At 37.3% G+C, this 27,257-nt stretch overlaps 1 protein-coding gene across 1 annotated transcript; it reads right to left on the bottom strand.

Annotated features, from left to right (window-relative positions):
• Window positions 1–20,029: 20,029 nt before the first annotated feature.
• Window positions 20,030–26,591, bottom strand: LOC149651151 (zinc finger protein Noc-like). The gene is made up of 2 exons (XM_089847979.1): window positions 26,449–26,591; window positions 20,030–23,419 (listed from the first exon to the last, which is right to left on the bottom strand). Exons 1-2 carry the CDS (start codon window positions 26,506–26,508, stop codon window positions 22,010–22,012), a joined length of 1,470 nt encoding a protein of 489 aa, XP_089704105.1. The 5' UTR covers window positions 26,509–26,591; the 3' UTR covers window positions 20,030–22,009.
• Between the last annotated feature and the right edge of the window lie 666 nt (window positions 26,592–27,257).

Below are 27,257 nucleotides of genomic sequence, written 5' to 3'. Positions count from 1 at the left end.
CTTTTTAGGCTGGAGATAATCGAGCCTAGATATGTTAAGAGTTACTGAGCTGGAGAAGGCAGCTTTTGAAATTCATTAGAGGTCCCATGGACAAATCAAAACAGGTAGTGATACCTAATATAAATTATCCACATATTTAATAATTCTATCGCAACCTCCATGCCAGATTATTTAGCTCCATTTGTAAAATGCAGTATAACGGAAACCCTGCGTAATGATACACAATGTAAATTCTCCTTACATTTTAAATCCTATGGAAAACTCTACGCGGGATGGACGGGACCTTCACAATCTTTCGACGGTGATTTCTGGAATTTTTTTGGGAGAGATAACCCAGATAGCTTTTGGAGGCTCAATCCATCACCGAGATGTAAAACGGAATTACGAAGGAAGTTTTTCATAGTTTTTTTAAGTACGAAGAAAGAGCTCCTGAATGAAAAAAGAACACAGAGCGAGACAAGTTGCCGAGAGAAAAATGCCAATGTTAGAGCCATCACCATCTTTGAAACAACCCCTTCTGCCTAATTCCAATACCTATTCAAAGCGGTCTAGATGAGACAGTTGACGAACGTCCAATAATTGTTCTCGCATCACTTGCTTTTTTTTGTAGAGCTTTTCTTAATACCATGGTGCCATACCGTTCTTTTACTATTCCCTTCTGGTAATATGGTTTTAGAGTTGTCTATATCCGGTTTACAGGCTAGAATCCGACTATAACGAAGGAACATACCTTGCTTTAAACAAAGGAAACATCATACTTATGGTTATTATGTTTCTTGCACCGGAACTTAACCTAGAAATTTTGTTCATTTGAAAAACCAATCCTTAATTCAATTGGTGCTACCAGAAGTCTATAATACTTCTCTTCGAGAGAAGTGTACCACAAAGCGGGGTAAGTGTAACGTCACTCTTCCCAACATCGGAACATATTAGAGCAAGGTTACTAAAACGAATCACATACGCGATAAATAGTTCCCTCATCATTACTCTATTAGCGTTGAAATATTTGGCAAGACGCGTTTGTGCATTTTTGTCCCACGTCAAGACGAGGTTTGTGGGATGATTGCTGGGGATTTAGTGCCAAACAATTTTAGAATTCACCTTACGGTGCGATGCCCATAAGAAGTTTGATGAGCGGGAAAGGAAACAAAAAGGGTGAGCCTGGGAAGAATGACGTTACATAACTTAAGTAAGAGGATACAGAGTGGCATCCTTCTTCTATTATCCCCTTCTGGTGCTACGCAAATTTCAATTGTCTTCATCACGGACACTATCGCTAATCAAATCCTTAAAATAAGCCAATATTTAAAAAGTAGTAACTGGGAGTAGTAATGTTCCTCAACTATCTGATATACAAGGTCTATGAAATGGCTATATCTGGTTTTAAATTTTTCGCTTCTTTTCATATTTGCAAGTTGAAAAATACTTTAGATGGGGATGGTGAGGGGAAATGGGAAAAAATGATGGATTCTGGCACTCAACCCATTAGTTTTCTTGTCAAAAGATGAGGTGACGCTTCGCAGGGAACAAAACTTGACGTCGCCAATATTTCAAATCCCAGAGAATGTAAAAACCCCAGCATGGAATACGCGCGTGTACCGCTATAACTCATAGATTTACAATATTTCATATTCAAGCTCTGTGGCAAGAGTAAATCAACAAGGGCTGCGTCCAATAACTAGCAACGAACGTAGCGCTGAGCGCAATGGAGTTCGATTTTTTAATGGACTACTTTTTAAGACTTTGGGTTTTGATGTCACGTTGCTAATCGGATCGTCAACTAAACAAACGGGTGGAAGAGAAGGTTCTTTCATTGGGCATTCGTTTCGTGACGTCATTTATAATGACGACTAATAATTTGTTACATAAGAATTAACAGGAAATCACAGGCGAAGGTTTTAGGAAAAAGTAGAAAAAAGTGGAAGATTAATCACGCTGCAATAATTACCGTTCAAAAATGTAACCTTAACCAGGTTCGACCGGTGATGCGAAGGGGCGAAGCAGTTTTACAGTGTTTTTACTCCAAATTGATTCACTCTTGGTAAAGGTGGTTGAAGAAGATGTCACTGCATTCCAGCTTCGAATTTATTTCAAGTTGCATAAAGAAACATTTTTTTTTGGATTTGTACATATCCAAAATATTCACCAAAAATATCAGGTATGTGGATCCAATGACATTAGATTTTGCATCAAACAAGAGAACTTTGGTGGACTGTTAACTTTGAACCACTCTGCATGTTCAGTCTTCTTAACCCAATATCTAGCAGACGACCTTTCGCTCCCCCCTTTTTGAAAAGGGTCTATATTCACATTACATATCCTGTTTTCAAAATAGAGCGTGACGTGACGCTTCTCCTCTGGAAAATTTTCGAACGTGGTGGTGTGACATCAACATTTTATCGATAAGCTTCGCTTATTTCACAAAACCGTCGAGTGATGCGCGTTTAATTTGCCCTTTAAAATGCAATTTTGTTGTCGTGAAGCTGAAAGATCCATTTCTCTTGATTTTGGGTAATGTGCCGCGTGGCGCGCTTATCTGTGGAAATCGCTCTTTCTTGACAGCTCAAATTAAACAATCATTTACCCTTTTTGGCGGCCCACGCTACGAGGGCACATTGCATGGCGGCCAACCAGGAAAAACACAACCTCGCCCTCCACCACCACTATACACACCATCAAGCACTGAGTCAAAACCCGTTACCCAACAAAAAAAGTTTTCTTACTTTACATAAAAGCAAGCAAAGATATAAAATAATTAAAAAGGTTATTAAAAAAGAAAACCCAATCGTGGTATGCCAACCCTTTTTCTAAATTGGAGATTGTCGATAATTATATTTACTTGATTAAAATTTGACAAGTATGAAAAGATTAGTTTGCTATTGGAATATTGCAATTTGTAAGTAACATGAAAACAAACATTAATGAAAGCGTATTTCCGACTAAAACAAACATAATTTCTGACAACTATGTTGTAAATTGGAAGGAAAACGGGAGGGTAGGTTCTAATAAACAGCCACTGATAGATACTTAAAGAGGATGATTTACTTATGGTAATACTTAGTGTTTTTATGTTACTTATGAAGAGTTAATGGTTCCATTTATCACTGTCAATAGTTTATGCTTCAATATTATCTTTACCTTCTTGTAATCACTTACACACGAGGTAAAAATATAAGTTCTTGTTTTCATCCTACGCCCTATCATACCTCAACCTTCAATTACGAAGAGTTAAACTTGGTCCACTCACCCAAGCTGAATTCAAAAGATAATAATACAAACGCAAAGGCAAATATAAATTTCAGGAAGTGAGAGACTGAGTTGCACGAAGACTGTTATTTTTGCGACAGCTTCCTCTCTTTGGTCGACCAATTGACGACCTTCTTTAATATTACGTTATCTTTCCTCTCTCTAACCAAATTAGTTCAGTGAGCACAAATAGAAAGGAGAGTCAAAGATATAAGGGGGAAGGTAACTATAACGGCTGGCCAACATGGCTCTCACGCGCACCTACCTCGGCGCACAACCGGGGAGTAAGACGTCACGTGATCCGTTGAGAAAGAAAATCAAAAAGGGTAAACACGAAACCACGGTTAGAGGCTAACACCTCGAAACGTAAACTAACTTATCTGATTTTTTTTTTCACTCTCCGCTGCGCCGATTTCGCATGTGCGGCACGCTCTTAGAGAGCCACAGCACTGGTAACGTTTTTGTAACTCCTTTTTATTTGTGCTCACTGATCAGTTTGACTCAAGATGCATTCGGAGCGTTTCTTGTTGATGAAAGGTTTAGTAGTGCAGATCTGGTAAATGTCATTCGGTTTGCCAGCGCACTCACTATTGTATTCATACGCGAGTTGCTATGTAAATCACATGATTGTCGACTACGCTCTTCTTACTGCCTCACCTTCTCACCTTTATATTTGCCTCCCTAAAGACATTATCTTCACACCCATAGGTTCATTTCCCTTGGTTTAAGATTTTTGTTTACCATATCAAAGAACTAGGCCTATAGTGTCTCATTATCTAACCTCGAACACAAATATCGTGTTTATGCAAATTTAAAACTAATAGAAAAGTGCGTTTACTAAGGCGTAAACAAACAATCCACCATTTCAGGTTCAAATTATACTCGAGTATAATTTTAAAGGAACATAATTCAAGCTTCGACACAATTCAACTTTAAAACATGGACGGTGAATAGACGTTCCGTGATTTTTCGCTGTTTTTCTTAAATCCGTAGGATTTTTAGAGCCCAACCCCTAATTATCCACCTCTCTTCGTTTTCATAGACCTTTCCCTTCAAAAACTTCGTAGTATCTTATAATAAATTACCAAATATATACAATAACATGTTACAAAAGGCAGGGAGGAACTAACTCACATCCTCAATAAAAATTGCCCGAACAGCTTCACAGATGAAGTACTTCAAAAAACGTTTTCTTCGCACCTTTATCAATTTAGCCTTAGCTCCCAGTAAAGGCGGAATATTTCTAGCTTATGTTTTCAATCGAAACTGTCTAAGCCGAAGTACAACTCAAGCTGATACTGAGTACAAGGGCGTAGGGCGACATTTTCAATCGCGTTTAAAATAACCTAACGCGCGCTACATTCTTAGACTGATATTTGTATAATGGTACGTTACGTCACCTTTTGAAAAGGGAGGGTTGAATAGGGAGTTTGATTGATTAACTATTTAACGCGAAAGGAAATATTTTTCAAGTTAGCAGTCAAAAAAATTAAAGTCGGAAAACGCCTTTTAAATTAGAATAATTACCATTTGAAAAGATCGTGATTTCTTGACAGTTCAAGCAAAGAGACCACGATTGTTTCCCAACGTTGGTCTGACAGAAAATTCCATAATTGCCTACGCATATAATTAAGGATGACGTTAAGTTTTCCGCGCAAATCTTACAACGAAGAAAAATTATTATCCTTTATCATTGAATACAAACTCATTAAAAAAATTTATTCACATTGCAGCTGTCTCCTCAAATATCGCTCGAGATCGCTGCCAGCCATTGCTAAATGGAAAAAATGTTTACATTTGGATTTTTAACTTTTTTCGAAAAAAATAACTTTTGAACACTAAAATATATTTATATATGTTCTTTACCATAAGCAACATAATTGCAATAAGTATGATTTTTCCCTTCTCTTAATGTTAAATTTGATTAGGTTTGTTCCTAGGTTTTCGTTACCTCTCCGAGTGACGATGACGTCACGGAGAGGTATTACACTGAACGTGTCTCTGTGTGTGTCTGTCGGTCTTTCATGCCGTTCGCAGTTGGCATATCGGAGCAAACGTGTTCGCAGAAAGCAATTTTTGGCTTCTACTCCCATCGTTAGGATTAAGAAGTACGCGGCAATCGGCTAGGGTTACGAGAAACGTCTAGCCTACCAATGGCAGGGCCTTTATGCGAATTTAGAGAAATTTTCAAGTACATTTTACGAATTTCATAAATTCCCACGAATTCCCCAACTTCTTTAAGGTTTTTATGTTCTTTCATTTGTCTAAATTGATTGAAAAATTGTATGGCGAGTTAATTATTTTTCCCTTTAATTTTAAGACAAATCGTGCAGTTTTCAATATTTCAAGCACTAAATTAATATTATAGTAAAGGTAGACTTAGAATACGGATTATGATAAACTTATGATTAGGACACGTTATACAAGAATACCTTGGATGCATATCCTGAATTTTGAAGCAATTAGTCGCGAACGCGGCGTATTCGGTGAGCCGTCAAAAATGATACGTTAAAGACGTGAGATTGACAGTGGCGGCGACTCAATGGCACGAAATGATAGGCCTTGGCCAGCTTTTACGTTACCTCGCTATAAGAAATAACCACGAATATATTATTAAGAAACTGATTTGGCGCAAAAAAGCGGAGGTTTGACGGGTGGAAAGACGTTCCGGGGCCAGCCCACCTGTCCGCGGCAACGGACCCTTTCCCCGAAGCCAGAATGACTGACTGACAGTGATTGCCGCTTTCCGCTTCTTTCTTTATTCACCACTGACGCCTAAAGACGTTGAAAACACGTACTCCGCCAGTAAGCCTACAACTATAACTATACAATCTCGCTTACAACAAATCTCTTTTTTACCTTTCAAAAAATTAGAAGCTTTTTTTTTTGCAAAGTTCGCCCCGAATCCATGAACATGTCTTCTATCATATATTTGACAATGGCTACTAGGAACTTGTCATAGCTATTGCGTCACGAAGCAGAAACGAATTCCTTTTAATTTCTGTATTGGTATTTAAACAATAGACCATTCCAGCAATTACTTGAAAAGAAACCAACACACAGGCGGTTATTTACCTCACGCCAAGAGGCTACATTCGGACAGCCTCTAGCGGTGCTTCTAGGTGTGAGTAAAATAACCCAAGAAAGCGACCCCCCTTCTGTGGTCAAGGAAGATGTAAAAGAGGGGAGACTTGTTCTGGAAAAAGGGGAGGTAAAGAACAAGGCAGATACCGGGTGTAGTGGCGCGCATCACGGGATCGTTGTTGAAAACGAGGGATATACAAAATTATAAACAAGCAAGGTGGCTTGAACGCATGCGCGAGAACGTACGGTCTCTCGCCGTGAGAGGGAAGAGGTAATCATGGTAACTGAGGAACAGTTTTGCGAAAGGGGACTACGCGCTTTTTGACTGACTCCGAACCTCTCCTCTTATGCATCCTCTTTGCTGTGGAATTTTTTTTTTTTTTCACTTTTGGAATTAATGGACGGATCTATAAGCGAAATTCTGCTGATAGTTGTGCAGAAATAGTTAAAATTAACCCTCCTATGCAGCTAGGGGTTTGGAAAAATATGATGTGTATATCCTTGTTCCGTCACGCTACATCAAACGATGCTGACAGACCCACTTAACAAGAAATGTTAGCATTACCTAACATTTTATCTACATGCTTAAGTGTATTGACAAAAACCACCTCATAGAGATTTTGATGAGATTTCGGATTGAATATAAATAGTAAATCATTTACTGTTAATCAATCGCTGTTAAAGAGGCATACGCTTGAATTCAAACGTCAACCATAGCAATGTTTTAAGTGATTTTACGAATAAAGTTTCTTAAAATGATTTAACTAGAATTAAGGTAAATTAATGACGATTAAAACAATTAATATCAATTATATTTAATTAATTATTTAAGAAAAACCTCTTAATTGGGTCTCGACTAGGAGGGGTTTATTTTGGTTTCCCAACTTGTTCGAAAATGCAAGCTTCATTCTGGCTGACCTAACTTCGCTAAAATAACCTTGTATGTGAAAAAGTTCCTTGATTCTAAAATTGGCGCCATTCCGTGAACAATATGGACGTCACGAGAAATTTATGACTTTTTATTGACAATAGCAATGAACCGATGTTGCTTATTTGGCAACGACGCGTGAACGCCACTTTTTAATGGTCTTTTTCGCTTATGGTGGTGCTAAAAGCGTTTGGGCTTGTTTCGACGTGTAGATTGATTAATGGATCGCTCTCTTTCAACTTAAGACCATTTCCAAGAAATATAATTACACCCCGAAGGCCCAAGGACCTTTCAAACTTAAATAATTGCCAAATAAATTATCCATCCGAAGATAACTATTTTCCCAATTCTCTCTCTCGCTCTCCCTCTGATGTTGTCAAAAAACGTGCCGACGCTAATTTAAAAAGGTTTATGTCAAATATCTTCAGAGGGATCGAACACTCGCAATATTTGCGTATCGGATATTACAGTTCTATCCAAAGAGGGTGGTTCGATCGACGTACGCCCAATTTTGAGTCGAAAATTGGCCATGCATTTGCAGTCATATTCCAGTCAATAAGATTTGCAAACTCCATCCAAGAAACGGCCATGAAGCATACTTGCCGAGTAAGTAGCTTGAGTGCAACTATATTGTAGTATAATATCACATTGGGTACCATTTCAGTTTGTTTACAGTCAAATTGGAGTTTCACCCCCCTTCGATTTAATTTTTAAACTGGGCCAGGCAATTTTTAAACTGGTCATTTGTCCTGTGCCACCGCCTTATTTCCCACGCTGGCCTGTAGTCAAGTGTAGTTTAGGTTCAGACAAGTTCCAGCCAAGTATCCTAAAAACAGCACGTTTGCACCTTATTGAGTTTTCTTAGGTTTCCGAAAAAATTAAGATAGTAATTATGAAATAATGTTTAATTTTTGGGATTAAAAGTAGTTTTATGGATTTAAGATATTGGAGATTGTAGATTTGTCAACTTCATTACTGACCTGACAAAGGTTTAACATTGAGTCCTTAGAACAATGTCATATTTTTATTGCATTAAAAACTACAAGTTCAGAAAAACCTCATCAGATGGCCTCTAACTGTATACTATTATCATTCAAAAAAAAGGAGGGTTGTGGTAGACACAAAAATGCTTGTAAAGTGACGCCAACACGTGAAAAGTGGCATACTGGCCATTACGAGTTTCAACAGGCCATTTATTGCTATACTTAATAGCCTTTTGTTCAAAATACCAACTAATCAATTATCAATGTCTCAACCTAATCTATCCTTTAATTATTTGCTCAATCAATTTGCGCTATGCAAATAATCGACGTTGAACCGACACACCTGGTAAATTTCGTGATTAACGATTGTTATTTCTGTTTTGATATCAGGAAGAGTATTTTTAGGGAATATGCCAAAAGCTGTATGGTACGTGATTTCCTTTACATGTCACTCAATAAATTAACAATAAGCCGAGGTTTCCGACCAACAACATGAAGTCAAGCGTAAAGATATAATTTTTAGTTTCAAAAACTTAGAAATGTGGTAATGTGAAACTAACACATGACGAACTGCTGTAATGGAACATCAATATGAAAATTCAGATGATTCCACTGTAATTGGAATAATATGTCTATCTTTTCTTAAAATAAGCCCATATTTTCACAGAAAATGTCTATATTTTCGCAAGGATGTCCATTTTTTCACAAAAATAAGCCCATATTTTCACAAAAATAGGACCATATTTTCACAAAAATAAGACCATATTTTCACAAAAACAAGACCATATTTTCACAAAAATAAGCCTATATATCCACAAAAATAAGCCTATATATCCACAAAAATAAGCCTATATATCCACAAAAATAAGCCTATATATCCACAAAAATAAGCCTATATATCCACAAAAATAAGCCTATATATCCACAAAAATAAGCCTATATATCCACAAAAATAAGCCTATATATCCACAAAAATAAGCCTATATATCCACAAAAATAAGCCTATATTTTCACAAAAATAAGCCTATATTTTCACAAAAATAAGCCTATATTTTCACAAAAATAAGCCTATATTTGCACAAAAATAAGCCCATATTTGCACAAAAATAAGCCCATATTTGCACAAAAATAAGCCCATATTTTCACATAAATAAGCCTATATTTTCACAAAAATAAGCCCATATTTTCACATAAATAAGCCTGTAGCAGGTATTTTCACAAAAATAAGTCTATAGCAGATTTCACGAAAAATCCCATTTCAGATTTTTTTAAAAAAGAAACCTTATAGCAGATATTTTCAACAATGCGATAAAATACGTTAGTGCAGTTGTTCAATCTTGTTGTGTCTTAAGGTAATCACGCTGTCTATTTGATTGGCTAAAGATTATGTGGAATATAATTATTGTAATCCATTATTAATCTAATTCTCGTAAATCACGTCGCCAATTTCTCGCTCGACGGCGTGCCTTAATGTTCTTCGCCATCCGTCACGGATTTTAATAGAAAAGGAAGCGCCCATTGTCAAAACCGTCAAATTAACGATAGAGTACTTCGATAGAACCACGTCGTCTCCCTTCCTTAATAGACTGACATTATTTCATAAAGAATATCTTGCCTCGCGGCCAGAAAATTACGAGGGTTTATCATTGAAAATGTCTATGTCAATTTTATCCCAATCTAAATGGGCCGTTTCAATGCGGGGACTGATTTAGCTTCAGATTATATCATTTGAAAATGTTCATAAAGACAGGTTTAACGGGGGTCGCCATTTCGGTGAAAAAGGTCTATGGCTTTTTATATCTACTTATCTTCATATCATCACGCGTTCATTTAATTCCTCCGGGAATATTCTGTATCTACGTTTTAAAAATGTATTATTTGTTTCATCATGGGTTATTTTTCTACAAGCGAGCAGTTGTCTACGATGCTGAACATTTGGGAAAGATTTCTTAGACATGTTTCGACTACTGATTCTGTTCGCCAAAGTCAGTACGAAAGACTAGTCTCATCCCAGGTGAAATACCCTAAAGACTAGTCTCATCCCAGGTGAAATACCCTAAAGACTAGTCTCATCCCAGGTGAAATACCCTAAAGACTAGTCTCATCCCAGGTGAAATACCCTAAAGACTAGTCTCATCCCAGGTGAAATATCTCTAAAAAACTAGAAACTAACCTCCAAAGCCGCTTTAAGTTTGTTCGCCATGCAACTTCAAGAAACCGCGTTTGTAATCAGTTTTGTTCACACTTAACTTCGGAAGCATTTTGAATCGCTTCGAATCTGTTTCCCGTGTAAGTGTGAACGTGGCTTAAACCTTTAAACCCAATTCGCTTATTACCGATTCCTTGCCCAACTGAGAACTTAAAAGGAAACTTCTTCTTCAATGCGACCTTATCGTGCGTTGGAACATTCCACATTCGTGGGAGTATTTCTTCAACGTATGTTTAATAGATGGGCTAATTCTAGGTTGCAGCTGTCAACCACTACGTCGTTTGACGTATTACCGAGGAAATAGCCTCAATCTCTTAATCGGAACATCAATCGAATGACTTATTACTTTAACGAAAAAAGAAAAAAAAAATTGAAACGTAAGGAACCAATTTTAAAATAACACGACTCGTCCCAATGGCTGGCTCTTTGACGAATTGTGTATTGTAAACATCATAATGCTAAATTTCTAATCGAAGATTTGTTCCCTTGTTAAACAGTACTTAAGAGGTTTTGCCAGTGAGCACACTATTTGTGCTGGAGTAGATGCGGCATTACCCAAAAATTTACCAAAGCCACAAAGGCCAAAGTTAACTTCATAATCGTACCAACTCTGTCTTTAGAATAACGAGCTCGAACTTGGTAGCGAGTCTTTCTTCTTGTCTTTAAGCAGTTCTTGGTATCTGATTTCCACAAACACGAAACACACAAGGCCACCGTTCTTATAAACAACGTGATAATAATTACCCGTAGATAAAAATTAGTAAAAATTTACTAGACGCGTATAACAAGCAACGAAACGGCTCTTTCCTATTAGGGGTACTTCTATACCAAGGAGGATGTATAAGAGGAGAGGCTCGCTCTGGAAACGGGGAGGTAAAAAAACTAGGCAGAGGCGCGCAACTTCGACGCGCAAGCCGTTTGTAAAGGCGCACGTGACGTGATCGTTGTTGGAAACTAGGGAAATTGAAAATTATAAACAAGCTCAAGAGGCTAGAGCAAGGAGGCTTGAACTCAGGCTCGACAATGTACGCTCTCTTTCCTTGAGGTGGTACCAGTAACCGTGTTAACCGGGGAACTACGTGCATTTTGTCTGACTCCGAGTCTCCCTTCTTATACATCCTCCTTGGTCTATACCTAGAGCCCAGCATGAGGTCTTCTGTCCTTTACTAGCCTATTTACCCCAATATTTTCGGACACTAACTTTTAACCGAAGACGTATTAACACGAAATGTTAATTCTCATAAGAAAGGAAGTGGTCTTTATCGATTGCGCATGCGCATTTGCACACGAGAATATCACGTTTTATTACTCTCGTGTTTAAAAGACTTCTCAATAGCAAAATTGCCTTTATCAATCCTGTTATTATATACGGATATATTAAATTGCAGAAACTGTCAAAAATATTTCCTGATTGGTAGTTGATGTTTCAAATTAACTGGCGTCCGATAATAATATTAACTGTTGGCGGCTTGTTATCCCGTTATCGCTGCCGCGTCGAGTGAAAAACAATATATCAAAGATTCAACTCGTCCCAACACTACATTCGGCATTTATAAACTTTAGATTGGCTTGTAAATAATACCAGTCACAAATCAATTCTGACGATTGATAATTCTTATTGCCAAAATGCCGTAACGTCTTGAGATGCTTAAAATAGTTAGAACGTACTTTCGTATCAAATGTGTATTTATAGCGGTGGTGAAATCAGGGATAGATTTAATTTTAGAATAAGGTATGGAGAACAGAGTAATGTGGACTCGCGTCAAAGTCCCGGACACCCTTCCACGGGACGGAGGGGTATGAAAGAAGAGGCGGGTCAAAATATCCCATAGAACTTCGGTCACACGACCGTTTTTGGAACAATTTGTATATATAACATTTTTTGGATGTTCTCGATCTGCTGTTTGATTGTCAATTTAATTTCGTTAATCGCGCCTGAAACGCTAGTGCCAAGAGTCCAAGTCGACTCCTTTCAATATTTTTTAAAACACGGAGTTATCGCATTTTGGCTGTAAGTTATTGTAATGGGTTGTCGGTTTTCTCGTCTGTGGTTTCGAGTTTCATTTCTTGATTAGAGGATATTGCGCTCGTCGTCGACTTGTTGCCAAAAACGGGGTGAAATTTATGGGTTTAAGGCTAGGGCCACGACATCTGGCCCTGGGGGACGCGTCACGAGGAAATAGATTCGCCATCTTGATGCTCGAATCAATCGTCAATATTATCTGTCCGACAGCTCTAGATAACCCCAATCGTTCGTTCTCTCGCCCGCCATTTACTCGAGACAATCTCGCTAATAAACGATAGCGCGGGATAAGGAATAGCGCGAGCTTTCATTTCCAAAGACGACCCGCTAAATCGACAGATAATTAAGACGTTGATTAATTGCGTGAAATCAAAAACGTCTCAAATCGAGATTCAAACCAAGAATATTATAAACGATCAAGTTTGTCGTCGCGGCGTTGAAATATAGCAGATTACGAAGCTTTAGGAAAATTGAACCGAAGTGTATGAAAACATCTTTGAAGTGCATTACTTACTACCAGAAATTCTTGATGTGCACGATGATACTTAGATGTGTAACAAAAAATGGAAATAACAACTTGAGGTAGTGTCACGTAGCGAAAAACATGTTTACTGCTTTCACGCTATAAATTGCCTAATTGATCGACCAAAGAAACTCATTTGCTATGATGCCATTAAGTCCCCACTGTTGCGAGTTCATAGATCATAGTTCCATCCTTATACATTAAGTCTCTGTAGTCAACGGTACCAATACAAAAGCTCCTCTTCATCCTTTCTTTGGGTTTTTGCTTCGAAACGGGCGAGGAAGGACTCTAAATAGTACACTTCGAACGATGCTTTCATGAGCTTCTATACATATAAACCCCGATTGAAATGGGGCTCTGGGGTCGATCGGTCGGTTCCTCCACAATTTGCCATTGTTTGGAAAACATTCTGATAAGACGTACGGAGTATGTGGTGCCATCTGCTGGCAGTTGTTAAATACAATCGGCCGTTTTGAGCAGTAATTTGCGGTTTGCACGACCGAGGGGAGCTTAGGATCAAGTATATCAAGATCGCTCTAAATTCTGTTTAAACATTACTGTTAAAGGCTCGAAAGAATTTTAAGATGTAATTAATTGAAAAATAATTAACGGTTGGGTCAATAAGCCTTATTTCAATCCAACACTTTTGCATGGTCACAATTTGAAGCTCATTACCAAGTAATGGGAACCGAAACTCAGCTAGTCACTTTATTGACTAGTTTAAAAAAACCCACAAGTCATAAAATCGTTGATAAGCAGATTTTTTTGGGCGTGTTCCCAATTTTAAGCCCAGAATAAGCTCTATTGCAGAGTTTTGAAACCAAAAACCTGGTTTTTAGTATAGGCTATCCTTTAATGAAGGTTTTTGAAACCGAAAACATGCTTTTTAGTATAGGCTAGTCCTTTAACAATTTGTTTGAAACCGAAAACCTGCTTTTTAGTTTAGGGTAGTCCTTTAATAATAGTTTTTGAAACCGAAAACCTGCTTTTTAGTCAAGGCTAGTCCTTTAACGATGGTTTTGAAAACGCCTTGAACTATAACAATAAGAACAGAGAATTACGAGCGTTACGATCATACAGGATTAGGCCCTCCTGGATTTTACGACGTCATAATCGTTGCGCTGGACTTAACAAAACGACTCGAATGAAATTATACGAACAATAAACATTTCGCTATGGGCCAATTCAACTCTAACTTCGTGATATATTAACGTACGCCTTTACCAAAGTCACCCCCTTGAAAAATACAACAGAGGTTAAACATAAAAAGAGGGTCTCGATCAAAAAGGTCTACGAGGAATGAAGCGTCTGAGTTAAATCCGTGCTTGAAGAATGGATTCGTAAGTTGGCTCGTCTAAGACGTGACCGGCGTCCTAAAACGCTTCTAAGTGAGCGGAACCACCCGAGCACCGGAAGTCACGACAACGTGATATACACGAGTCCACGCGTTCGAAACCCTCTTCTATGGTGATAATATGAAATAATACGTCTTTTGCAGTGATGGCGGTGGAACGGGTAGACAAGGGTATATTGTGCCGACCCCCACAAGAGGGTACAAATATTGCGTTTGTGTCCACCCCCCTACTCATAATTGTTTTGGTCAGTGGCCAGTAAGTCAAAAACTATGTAAAATACACGCATAAGAATTCTTTAGTACATTCATTTAAAAAAAACATTTCTGGTAATTTCGAAGTATTTTCCAAGAAAGAGTTTTCCAACGGATCTCTCGATCTGGAGGAGCTTTTTCAGAAAAATATTTAGTCAATGTTGGACCCACGAACCTCTAGTAATTAAGCCTGTTAAGAATGTATTATTCTAGACTGGCAACATTGAGTTTCATCCCCCCTAACGGTTGGAAGCAGTATTCTATGCGCAAAAATGCCAACCAGAGAGGGGCTGTGTGACCTCAGACTATCTCTTCCCCCTAGCCAGTTGTTAGCTCCCTATACCGTAAAGGAAAAAGTCATACTTATAACTATTACATTACCAAGACAGCAGGATCGAATGATTTGAATCGTGTTTTGGCAACGATCATATTTGAATGGATAAGGGGGGGGGGGCTTTACTTGGGTGTTATAATGTAACTTATGGCATCATTTATCATTCCCCTCAATACGTGTAATATATATTTTCCGATTCACGGTGCGGGCCGACATTCATTCGTATATACGTTGGTAGGGGGAGCCCTGATAAAACTCCAACCAGATCTAATATTACAATGCTTCAAATTCCTCGGTCTCGTATCTCTACTCGCTGGCGCCCCTGGCTCCCCCTTGGGGAGGAATTGTGGGGTGGGGGAATGGGGGGCAGACCCCTTTTAATACTCGAAAAGAGCCGGGAATAAAAATTACTTTTTTAACAAGAAGAGTTCCGCAGAAATAGTCGAGATTCCGGGTCATATACAATATAAAGAATTGCCCAAAATTCAAACATGAATAGTTCACTGAAATATTTAAATTCCGTTTTCATTGGAGGCTTTTACTGAAGTATTTCAAATATTAATCGATTTAGTTTTTCAGACAATTTTAATCAAATATTTAATCATTTAATCGAATATTGAATATTTTAATCGATTGTCTAAAATTTTAATCGATTATCTAAAATTTTAATCGATTATCTAAAATTTTAATCGAATATTTAGAATTTTAATCGAATATTTAGAATTTTAATCGAATTTTTAGAATTTTAATCAATTAAATATTTAAATAACATTTAAAAATTTATGAAAATTGAAATCAATTTAATTTATTCGAAATTTTTCAGTAATTATTATTTAGAATTTTTATCTATTTAATTGTTTAATATATAAAACGCTTGAACTTGAACTTGTTCTAAATTTAAAATATATAATAAATTCAATTCAATAATCTAATTCTTTGATAACTCGATTAATTTTACGTGACCTTAAAATGAAGGTAATTGTGTATAAAACATTTTCTTCATTTAGTGACTTTACTTTTAAAAATTCATGGGCGATAAGAACACGCTCGCGATAAAACTACAAACGCTATATCTCAAATAAAACTATAGTCAGGTACAGCCTTAAAATGTCGTTCCATTCCTATGTTAAAACGAGTTTTACAACGAACTGCGCGAGTCCCTTCTGGGGTTGTTACTGAATATGGGAAAAGAACGTCGGGAGAAAGTGCTGGAAGTTGATTTAATTTTTAAGACCAGAATATGCCAAGAAGTAAAGTGAAGAAAGTAAGGTTTATAGATGGGGCTTCCTCCCTTTGACAAGGGTGTATTCTCTGCTTGAAAAACATTTGGGGTTTTCCATCGGATGGCAAAAGAGGCGAATCCATCATTTCTGCTTGGCTTCTCCCATCTGCTTTTTCAAAACTTAATGGCACGAATCCTCCCCTCCCCCCCTACTTCACTTCGACTCTAATAGATGCACCAGTACTTATGCGAAATTTAAATGAAGTGAGGTTTCATCTCATCTATGACGTCCTACAACGTCACTCCCTGTTCGTCCCTACACTCACGTGACATTACAACCGTTATTCGTTAGAGCGCGCAAAATTTCAAAAAATCAAAAAAAAAAAGGCTTGTCGAATTTTAAAAATTTATACGCTAACGCCCTAAGACCTTAATCACGTGATATTTCTTTCTGAACTCCAACCGACAGTATTCTCTAATCACGTGACATTTTATAAATAAAATTCGGTTCTTCCTAACGTCCAACCGACCGCATTAACAAATCACGTGGCCTTATTCCATCAATGAATTGTTAAAGCGTGCGGAATTTTGTTTCTGAACCACGAATATTCTGCAGATATTTCATACGGCTGTGAATGGCGTACGTCCACATGCTTCACGCGCTATAGACGATTCAACAGAATGTACCATTAACTCTGGGCTCGCCAGAATGTATTCGTGTATGGGTTGCAGCATATAGCGTTCTTCATTGAGAGTGTGATAAGCCTCGCATGCATGCAAGCAAGCTATAGGATATGGTTTGTTTCCAGTATTAAAAATGCTTTTCCCCTTTGATAATATATAACAAGGAGCCGACGCTGCCGCTCTGGTAATTTATTACCCTGAAATTTATACCCATCTAAATCTATTCTTCGTTTTGTACCCTCACTTTTCAGTATTGCATTTGTATTAATATTCGCAAATGTACCCGAGAGGAAGAAAGATTAGATGGCCTTAGATCGGCTCACAGTGCATCAGTCAGAGGGGTCGAATACTTTCCTAAATTTTATCTCGATAATCTTTTGGGGACACACACATAGATACGTCCAGTGTAATACCTCTTCTTTAATAATAGATGGTTTTCACACATGGAGAATTCATACCATTTACACTAGGAGACCGGGCTACTTGGAAGACAAAAAGAAGACGGATTTCTGTCCTCCAGGTAGCCCAGCCTCCTGGTGTAAATGGTATGAATCCTCCATGTGTGGAAACTATCTATTATTATAAGAAACACAACTATTGTTGTCTTTTTCTTTTTACCTCTCCGAGGAGAGGTATTACACTGGACGTTTCTGTGTGTCACCGCGTTTGCAGATGGCAAATCGGAGAAGTCAATATTGCTTTCTGTGAACTGCGAACGCGGTCCGGATATAGCATATACGTTTGCTCCGATTTGCCAACTGCGAACGTGATGACAGATAGACAGTCACACACAGGCACGTCCAGTAATAATACCTCTTCGTGACGTCATCGTCACTCGGAGAGGTAAAAGTTTTAAGAATAAATGAGAATGGCAATTAGAGTATAGTAAAATATGCGTGTATAAAGATCAGACGTCATGTGACGAGCGCTATACGACTACTACTACTACTGAAGAATAACAAATAACAAACTTTAATTATGTTTGGTTGCGTGTGCAGCAGTTTGGTTTGTAAAAAACATTATCTAGCATTTTTTTAACTTGGCATTTTCCGCCCATTGAAAATCCTCGAGGTTTGAGGGGAAAAAGCATTTCGACGTTTCGCTTCATCATAATCTAATCCGACGTCGTTCATAATATTTTACTTGCAAAGATTGAAAGATTCTCTTAATATTATAGAAAAACTATAGTAGATGATGTGGGTGAGATCTAAAAAAGGCAAATAGGGATAACCAGAAAGTGAGACGTTGAGGTGGATCGCCCAGTATGACGTTTTCCCTCTCTTCAACGAAAATAGCGAATACTGCTTTTGGTAAGGGCCTATTAAAACTATGCAACTTGGGCGTTTCTCATTGGACAAAATTTGATATTACGTGTGAGACAAATTCGGGATAAATTCTTCTATGAAATTATTAGAACTAGAGCGAGTTTTGTGTTCAAATTTCAGAGAATTAAGATTAAGGTTTTAAAATGTTTACGCTATATACTGGCCCGGGTTTCGGGGACAAAAACCACGGTCCTATCTTAATTTTGAAAGGCAATAAGCCTTGGCTCAGAGATAATTAATATTAACACTTACCTTAAAGCTTCAATTCATGACTTCAATAATATAAAATGATCAAGAATTAAGTTAATTTTTCCAGCAATTTAAAACGGGTCATTAACTAAGAAATTGGAGAAATGACATGAATTAATTGCGAAGATTGTATGAAAAACGCGCGACCTTGACCTTCTAGATGACTCTACTCTAGCAGACAGCGCTTTTTTTGGTAGGGTCAAAAACTGAGAAATATTCACGTACAGGGAGTGGAAACTCGGGATTCTAGCTTTGAACTATTGAAAGTTACGTGTATATCCTGAGAATTGAAATGTTAAAAAACTGTTTCACCTTCTTCCATAATTTTTAAATAAAAAAATTTAAATTAATTACCAAACTTCTTGGAAATAATTTAGAAACTAGCGCGAAAAATTATTAAACTGATTTTCAACCTGTGGATCTATGCTATGTCCGAAACCATAGCCCACTCGATCACGCACTGGACAAGGCAATCTGCTCGCGCTCGAGCAGAGGAATATCCTTACAAAAAATACAGAATCTAAGCTTGATTCGTCTGGGCGTTCACTATCAGTCAGTGGAGTCAGACGGGACGTTTCCTTAACCATCTTAAGTTGGAAATAATTTCTTGGCGATCATTTTACGCGTGCCCACCCAAAAAGTTTCGATACGCCCGTCGAGTGGATCGATTCGGTGCCGTTTGACATCGAAACGGATGCCAGTTTAAATAATACGAGTAAATAGGAGCTTAAAGCTCGGCTACAACAGAGTGCACGGTGCATGGGCGGGCCGTACCCCCTCCGTATGTGGCCTCGAATTGTCTCGCTTTAACTCGAAGCACCACCACAACCTAAAAGGAAGGAAACACGCTTTGACTTAAAAACCTCCTCAACATACAAAGATCGAGAGGAAATAAGCTTGTTCAAACTAAATTGTTTACTGTCAAAAATTTGACGTTTGCCAGCTAGTATATTCATTAAGTTCTGATTCACAATTCCAACAAATTCCATTTGACAACGCTCTTATACTTTGTCAATTTGTGGATGTGGATTTTCAAGACGTAAATAGCATTGACATAAATAACTAAATAACCATAAATATGACATCTCCTATCCTATCCCCCAGTTATTGATAGGCTTTATGCTGTTAAAACGGTAAGGGCAAGTTTGCGACAAACTCTAAACCCGTATTTCTCTAAGCTTAGTTAAGAATATTTTTGGCAAATAGCAAGATGATCGTTTTACACCTCCATTAAACTATTTTATTGGTTAATATAACTGGTATTATATAAAACTAGCTTTTACCCGCGGCGTCGCTCGCGTGTGATAAGAACTTCCATCAAAATGATATAAAGAATGGGTAGATGACTAATATTTTTGTAGCACCCTAGGAGCGCAGGTACTCGGCGTTGCCCGTCAGCCCGTCAGGACATTTTTATTACTTTTAAGTCCATCTTCCTATTTAGTCTGCATTACTAAGCCTTGCACAGCGCCCCAGTCACCAGGAATCGCTTTACCTTGAATCTATGAGCTACGTCACTTCATGACAAGCTCCAGTTTCTAAGTTACCAGTGAAAAACTTATGGAACATATCTTATGATTATACTGAAATAAATAAATAAATTATGAAACACATTCTTTTGAAATGGATAAAACATTTTATTAATTTTGTAATTTTTGTTGTTAAAAACCAAATAATTATTTTTCTTTTCAATCTTAAAGCTTAGTTTGAATAAAACCGAACATATTTTTTGAGTTTTTCGATTTTTCTAGAATAACGTTATAATTCCTCGTTAAAGCTCGTTAAACGAAATAATTAAAGGAATTTGAGACTTCGGTTGCAATTATTTATTTATATATGTATAGATTTAATTTCAAATATTAATTATGATGATCATTAAACTTTGTTTTATTATTATTATTAATTTATTTATTTTTTTTTTTTTTTGGCATACGGTAATTTGAGGAGAGACAATCATATCAAGTTTGAAACCACGGTTAGTTAAGATTAACTATTTGAAATTTGTTTTATTTGAAAAAATTCGCGAAATTTCACCTCTGATATATTCTTATTGGACCAGTCAGGGAAAATTATAATTTTAAATAATTACAAAATTATGATTTAATCTTGAATTTTTAAAGTTATATAACAATTGAATTAATTGGAATTAATCATGAATTCACCAGGTGTTCCAAAAACCATGAATTTGTCATGTTAACGAGAAGTTTATAATCAATGGATTAATTAATATAAATACATTAGTTAATGATTAAATTGTTAAATAATCATTAGTCAATGATTAAAATTGTAATATAAACAATTAATGATTAAATAATTATAAAGTCATTAACTATCAATTAAGTTATTATGAAAATCATTAATGAATGATTAAATTAATTCCATTTTAAAATCATTAATTAATGATTAAATTAATTCCATTTTAAAACTTTAATTAATGATTTAATTAATTCCATTTTAAAACTTTAATTAATGATTAAATTGTTTCCATTTTAAAATCATTAATTAATGATTAAATTGTTTCCATTTTAAAATCATTAATTAATGATTAAATTGTTTCCATTTTAAAATCATTAATTAATGATTAAATTAATTCCATTTTAAAACTTTAATTAATGATTAAATTGTTTCCATTTTAAAATCATTAATTAATGATTAAATTGTTTCCATTTTGAAATCATTAATTAATCATTAAATTGTTTCCATTTTGAAATCATTATTTAATCATTAAATTATGATAAAAATCATTATTTAATGACTAAATTATGATAAAAATCATTATTTAATGACTAAATTATTATAAAATCATTACTCAATGATGATTTAATTTTTAAGCACTGGTTTCAGTTTAAATCATACGTAACTATGCACGATTAGAAGTTAATTAATTATTCCATTGATATAAATTTTTAATTAGATGGAAATTAAGATTGGATTTTAAAATATCAATAATAAAATTTTTGATTAAATAATTCATAATTTCTCGAGTATAAAAGTAATTAATATTACGGGAAAAAAAATTAAATAATTTAGATTTAAAACGGAATCTTAACGATTTTGTGGCCTTTGTTAAGAATTGCCATGTAATTATCTAAAAGCTACAATTTTCCTTGAAACCGGTCTTTTCAAAAATTGCTAGGGCGAAACAGCCCTCTGTCAAAAATCATCAGTCATTTATAAGTAGCTGTACAAATGACGGAAAAAATATTTACAAATAACAATATATGATTATTATTCACATCGACTCGAAATTCCTTTTTTTATAATACAAGAGCCAGTTCAGTTCAGGTCGGCCGTTAAATTTTTATATTATATTTAATTGCGATTTAAGGCTTAGGCGCGCGATTTAAGTAAAATTTTAAAAAGAAATATTTTCAATTTTCAACTCCGCTTAATTGATAAGCCATAGAGTTTACGATATATTTTAAACGACCAGACTCGGTAAAAACCGCTAGGCGTATTTAAATAATTATAATGGCTTCGTGTACTTGGATATTTAAACACTTTAAAAATATTCTTTCCACGAAAACTTGGCGCCATTTTTACTAGAGACTGGTGGTTTAAGAGAAAAAAGGTCACGTGCCTGTCGAGTCGTTTCACGGATGCACGGGCGGTCCCAATCTTTGTCCGTAAAGTCCGTACGGTGAATAGTACAAGCCGAGTCCCGGGTGAGGAAGAGGCGGTATGGGTGCGCCCTGAAACGCCGGTAAAGTAGGCGGTTTGTACGGGTGATATCGACTCAAGGAACTGACTGGACTTAGACTGGTAGGGTAGGCGCGTCGTAACCCCGCGGCTTGACTACTTAGACTAGCCGCCGTTGTGTAATGCATATGACAAGCCGCGTTCCAAGCCGCCACCGACGTTGACGGAACGCTCATTGCCGGTGACATCATCGACGACGCCATGGATGACGTATCGGACGTCGATAAATTAGTATGTGTCCGTAAATGTTGCAACAATTCTTCCGACGTTGTAAACCTTTTCCCGCAATACGTATCGCCAACCATCCAAGAACAAACGTTGGGCCTTGGCAACATCGAATGCGGATAAAGCGACGAGTTCAGTCCGGGTACCAATCCCGGAATTAAACTAGGGCCCAAACCGTGCAAACCCGTTGGCGGAGGTAAAGGCGGTAATCTATCGTGACCACACTGCGTACAACCGCTCGGGCAAGCGGAAAGCTGCGCGCTTTGCATGCTAAATTGACAGTTCGTGCAGTAAGGGTCCCGACAGACGGGGACTAACGTGGTACCACCCGCCGCGGTCTTAACCCTGGCGTAACCGACGTACGGAGATAGCGACGATATGGCCGAAAACCCGGGTTTAATCGGACTGGTACTTTGAGTCATCGCGATACTGGAGATGCTCGACGGGAACGAGTGTGGCGTTGATGCCGCGTCTACCGGGACGTGACCCGGTACCGGTGAACACCCGGCGCAATTGGCCAGAGACCCTAAAGCGCCTTTATACAAATGAGACAAATCCTTCGACGGTCCCAAGTCCAAGCCGAGCGTCGTTCCGTAACCCAGTCCGGTTAAAGTGTTCTGACTACTTAACGACGAGGATGTTTGCGTCGAATCCGTAGACGAAGGGACGCTGTCCGATTTACTTCCGTGACCGCTGTCCGAGCCACTCGGAGATATTTTTCCGTTGGGATTATGCGGTGGGTTGACCGGCGGGGAATGAACTCCGATAGCGGGCGAGCCCGACTTAGAGGAAGGCGTTTTCTTACCACCCGAAGAATTGACTATTTGTAGGTCGTTGAGAGAGTTTGAGTGGTTCGAAGAGTCCTCTTTCTTGTCGTAGGGTTTAAACGAGGACTTGTCCTCACTGCCCATAGACGACATGGAGGAAGAAGAGGAAGTGGAAGGCGATTTATCCTTGTTCTTGTCTTGATCTTTGGCTTTTTCCAATCCAGGGATGATTGGTTTGTTGTTTGGGTTGTCCGCTCCGATATTGCTACACGTTTGAGCTAAAAGAGCCAACGGACTTTTCTTGGCATCCAACTACATGGAAAAAAATACAAAATGGAAACTTGAGTTTAATATAGGGCCTTATAGCACAATATAGGATTCTACAAAATTTGGTTTTATAGGATAATATAGGATTCTAAAAAACTTGGTTTCATAGGATAATATAGTTCTAGAAAATTTATATTTTTAAAAACATCTGTTTAGCTTTGCAATGAGAGGAACTTGCAAAATTACGAATTTGTCAACTACAGCGCCCAGTTTGGTTTATAATTACAATGTCGTTTACTTTACAGTAAACTATTCAAAAAATCGAAATACGTAAACCCTTTTAAATAACATTATATTGGTTCCGATGTTTGTTAATATACGGCTAATACAAAAAATATATTACATAATTACGCGTCTGTAGAGTTTTTAGTTTTAACGTTTATTAAAAACACGCCTAATTCTAAACGACGGCAGCTTATCAAAACAGGCTTTCAGCGAATGTCAAAACTGCAACGGAGCCGAAATTAACTATAGAACTATCGAAGCAAAGGGATCATCATTGGTTTATCAGTGTATATATAGTTTTCGAGTCGACATTTCAAAAGATGTCGTCATGTTCAACTCAAAATTTTTAAAACGCGTTTATAGAATATAAAGAACTAGTATGCTGAATATAAAAGCGCTCAATACGCGTGTATTGCAATGCAACCTGCCGAAACATTAAAAATTTAATTTTGTTACCTTAAGCTAAATTGGGTGGAGTTCGTCGCAAAGCTTTCATTATTGAAACCCTTTTGTTAATATTATTAAAATATGTAACTTATATGAACGTTATTTTGAGAGCAGATTTTACTCTAGACGCGCAATCATTTAAAAATGCCTAATAAAGTATAATAATCACTGAATAAAGTATCCGAGTATCCCTACAATATTTCTGTAATGTACTGTTTTTTGAATCATATACTCAAAACTCAACGCAGAGCGGAGCGGAGGCGTACGAGTATGCGTGCAATGTTGACATATAGCGTTGTCTAGCTTCAATATGAGTAAAATGATAAATCACTCGAGTCGTTCGTTCTACATAATTTAAATAATTAAAATTTGTTTTCAAAATTTAAGTAATCATCAAAAACGTTTTTCATTTTTGACGTAAGGAAATTTTTGCTTATGTTATCAATTGTCACTTGCAATATAAAGGGTAAATTATCACTGGCAATATATTGGGTAAGTTATCGCCGGTGTTATAAAAGGGTAAGCTATCGTTGGTAATATAAAGGGTAAATTATCGCTGGTAATATAAAGGGTAAATTATCGCTGGTGATATAAAGGGTAAATTATCGCTGATAATATAAGGGTAAATTATCACTGGTAATATAAAGGGCAAATTATCCCTGATAATATAAGGGTAAATTATCACTGATAATATAAAGGGCAAATTATCCCTGATAATATAAGGGTAAATTATCACTGATAATATAAAGGGCAAATTATCCCTGATATTATAAGGGTAAATTATCACTGATAATATAAGGGTAAACTATCACTGATAATATAAAGGGTAAACTATCACAGATAATATAAGGGTAAATTATCACAGATAATATAAAGGGTAAATGGAAATATTATGGTAATAGATCGGAAGTCACATCTTTAGTTGCCCTCAAATTCCTCAATATGGGTGGTCTGCGCCTTAGCGGCCCTATACGGACAGCAATCCAATATTTATCACGCGGCCCACTAAGCTACCCTTCTGAAATTAATCGCCTCACATATGACGATATCATAGCTGTATGGTGATGAATGGCTTAACCTGATCTTCTTCAAAATATCAGCATTAAAGTTAAGTAACTGATTTTAATATCAATATTTAAAACTTAAAATAAAAACTCCGGACGGCGCTATATATTCTGGTTAAGGCATGAAATTGGCAATTAAAAAGGTGTTTCTAACGGTTCCCTAATAATTTGCTAACATATTAATAGAACAATAAATGACACTCGATGCGATATAAGCATGCGCTTCAACTATTTCGCGCCTTCAGTTGAAAATTGGCGGGAGTTTACCATAATAGTTTGATTAAAGTTTGGCTAAAGTTTTGTCGTTCAAGCTCTTTACGACGACGACTAAGAAGACAAACACTTGTTAATTCCGCGTCTATATTCGTCCTTCGATAATGATTGCGAAGTTAACGGCGCCGCAAAGTCGCTATAACATACGATATGCGAATTAATTCCGCGGTGCGGCGATACTGTACGGTGGCTTTGACAAGTGCAAGGTCTAGTTCATACTAGAAAACTCGATCTCGATATGACGCTTAATTACGCGATTCGAGGTTTTCGTTTATATAAATACCAATATTTTTGATGCTAATGAATTGTGGTTGCGCATTGGCAAAATAGTAAGTTGCTTCTTTACATGACGGCAGTGAAAAGACTTAATAGCTACTCTATGAAGTCCAACTTCTAAGTTGCTCAGATTTTTTATATCCAGCATTCCACGCACCAGAAATTTGGTATTCGGAGAGTCTCGAGTTTATCATTCGTCAAGCCCCTACACATGCTAGTCTTTTCCCGTCATGTGACGTTTTATTTTGTGGAGACTAGGCCTATATGCGCGGGAAGGTTTCCGTGTGGCCCTCATAGAACTCAACAAACACAGAGGCGGTAAACTGTACTAGGGAAGACCGCCTGTTTGACGTACGTAAAATAACACGAGAGAGAAGGCAAAATTAGTTTCATAGTTCTTTCAATGTTTTCTAAGTCTATCTCCAATTCTCCATCACGGTTATAGCAGAATTTTCAGATTCAAAACATATTTATTGTACAGCGCAATGCTGTGACGTTCAACGTTGGGATTCTCTTGAACCCAAGAAATGTTAATTCTTTTTGAACTTTTTTAAATTCCTTGACTTTCCCTGACCATTTTGCCACATTATAAAATCTCCCGACTTCAAATTCCCAGATATTTCACTGACTTCTTTCGTTACACTTTTAAATACAGTGTTATGTGGTGGCCCATCCCATAATAAATTTGCGGACTCTAGATAGATTTGAATTGAATAATTAAAAACTTACCGTAGTTGGCAATGGTGAGAGGTATTCGGGCCTCAAATACTGATTACCCGAAGTGAGCATTTTTGAATTAAAAATCCAAAATCCTGTAGTTTTTAAAGTAATCACTTAACAAATTCACTTTCTATAGCACTGTTTTGAAACTAGTAAATCCAAAATTGAAGAGTAACTAGTAACATGGCGTGGCTTTCACCCGTTAGTGCGGCCGAGCCACGGCGCGGATGAAGAATTGTCCCGGCTCCCGGAGAAGTCCGCGGCAACCGACGGCAGTTCAGAGGATATCCAAGAATCAATGGGACGTGGACACGGCTTACTATCTCACGCGACTCGTACAGAGTCAGAAACGCGTCTGCCGACTCCACGAGGCTTTGGCGTGTTTCAACCGCGGCGGCAAAGACGAGAGTTATCGGTAAATGAGAGGGGGGGTTGTGATACGGAAGAAATCCGTCTGGTACCCGCCAGGAGTCGCGTCGGCAGTCGGAATGCGCGCTGAGCGAAAAGACAGAGTGCCCCGAACAGAACCGCGAGAACCAATGACGCTTTAAGGTCAAATATGTTCTAACCGACATTTTGAATGAATTGCTAATTGGTACGTAAACATACGTCGGTAGAAATGTTCTCATGTTCAACAGGTGCATTGATCTACTTTATATCCAATGAGATTTAATAATGCGTATGCAACCGACGACTTTACCAAGTGCGCTTGCACAAAATTGTGACGGTCGAACACGTGTGTTCAGGATGAGGATTTCAAAATGTAGTGCAAAGAAAAGACCCTATAGGCAGAAGGGGATTAAAAACCAATGGATGCA

The sequence above is a fragment of the Phalangium opilio genome, unplaced genomic scaffold (assembly GCF_054372755.1).
Source record: "Phalangium opilio isolate 3A_F unplaced genomic scaffold, DU_Popi_V2 ptg000082l_1, whole genome shotgun sequence".
Classification (NCBI taxonomy): domain Eukaryota; kingdom Metazoa; phylum Arthropoda; class Arachnida; order Opiliones; family Phalangiidae; genus Phalangium; species Phalangium opilio.
This window is presented reverse-complemented; position numbering and strand designations above follow the sequence as displayed.

Bases quoted from the DNA above. Each gene is read 5' to 3' on its own strand.
- LOC149651151 (XM_089847979.1), bottom strand. From the start codon at position 26,508: ATGCTCACTTCGGGTAATCAGTATTTGAGGCCCGAATACCTCTCACCA. The intron at 23,420-26,448 runs GTAAGTTTTTAA...TTTTCCATGTAG, and splicing joins TCTCACCATTGCCAACTACG to TTGGATGCCAAGAAAAGTCC.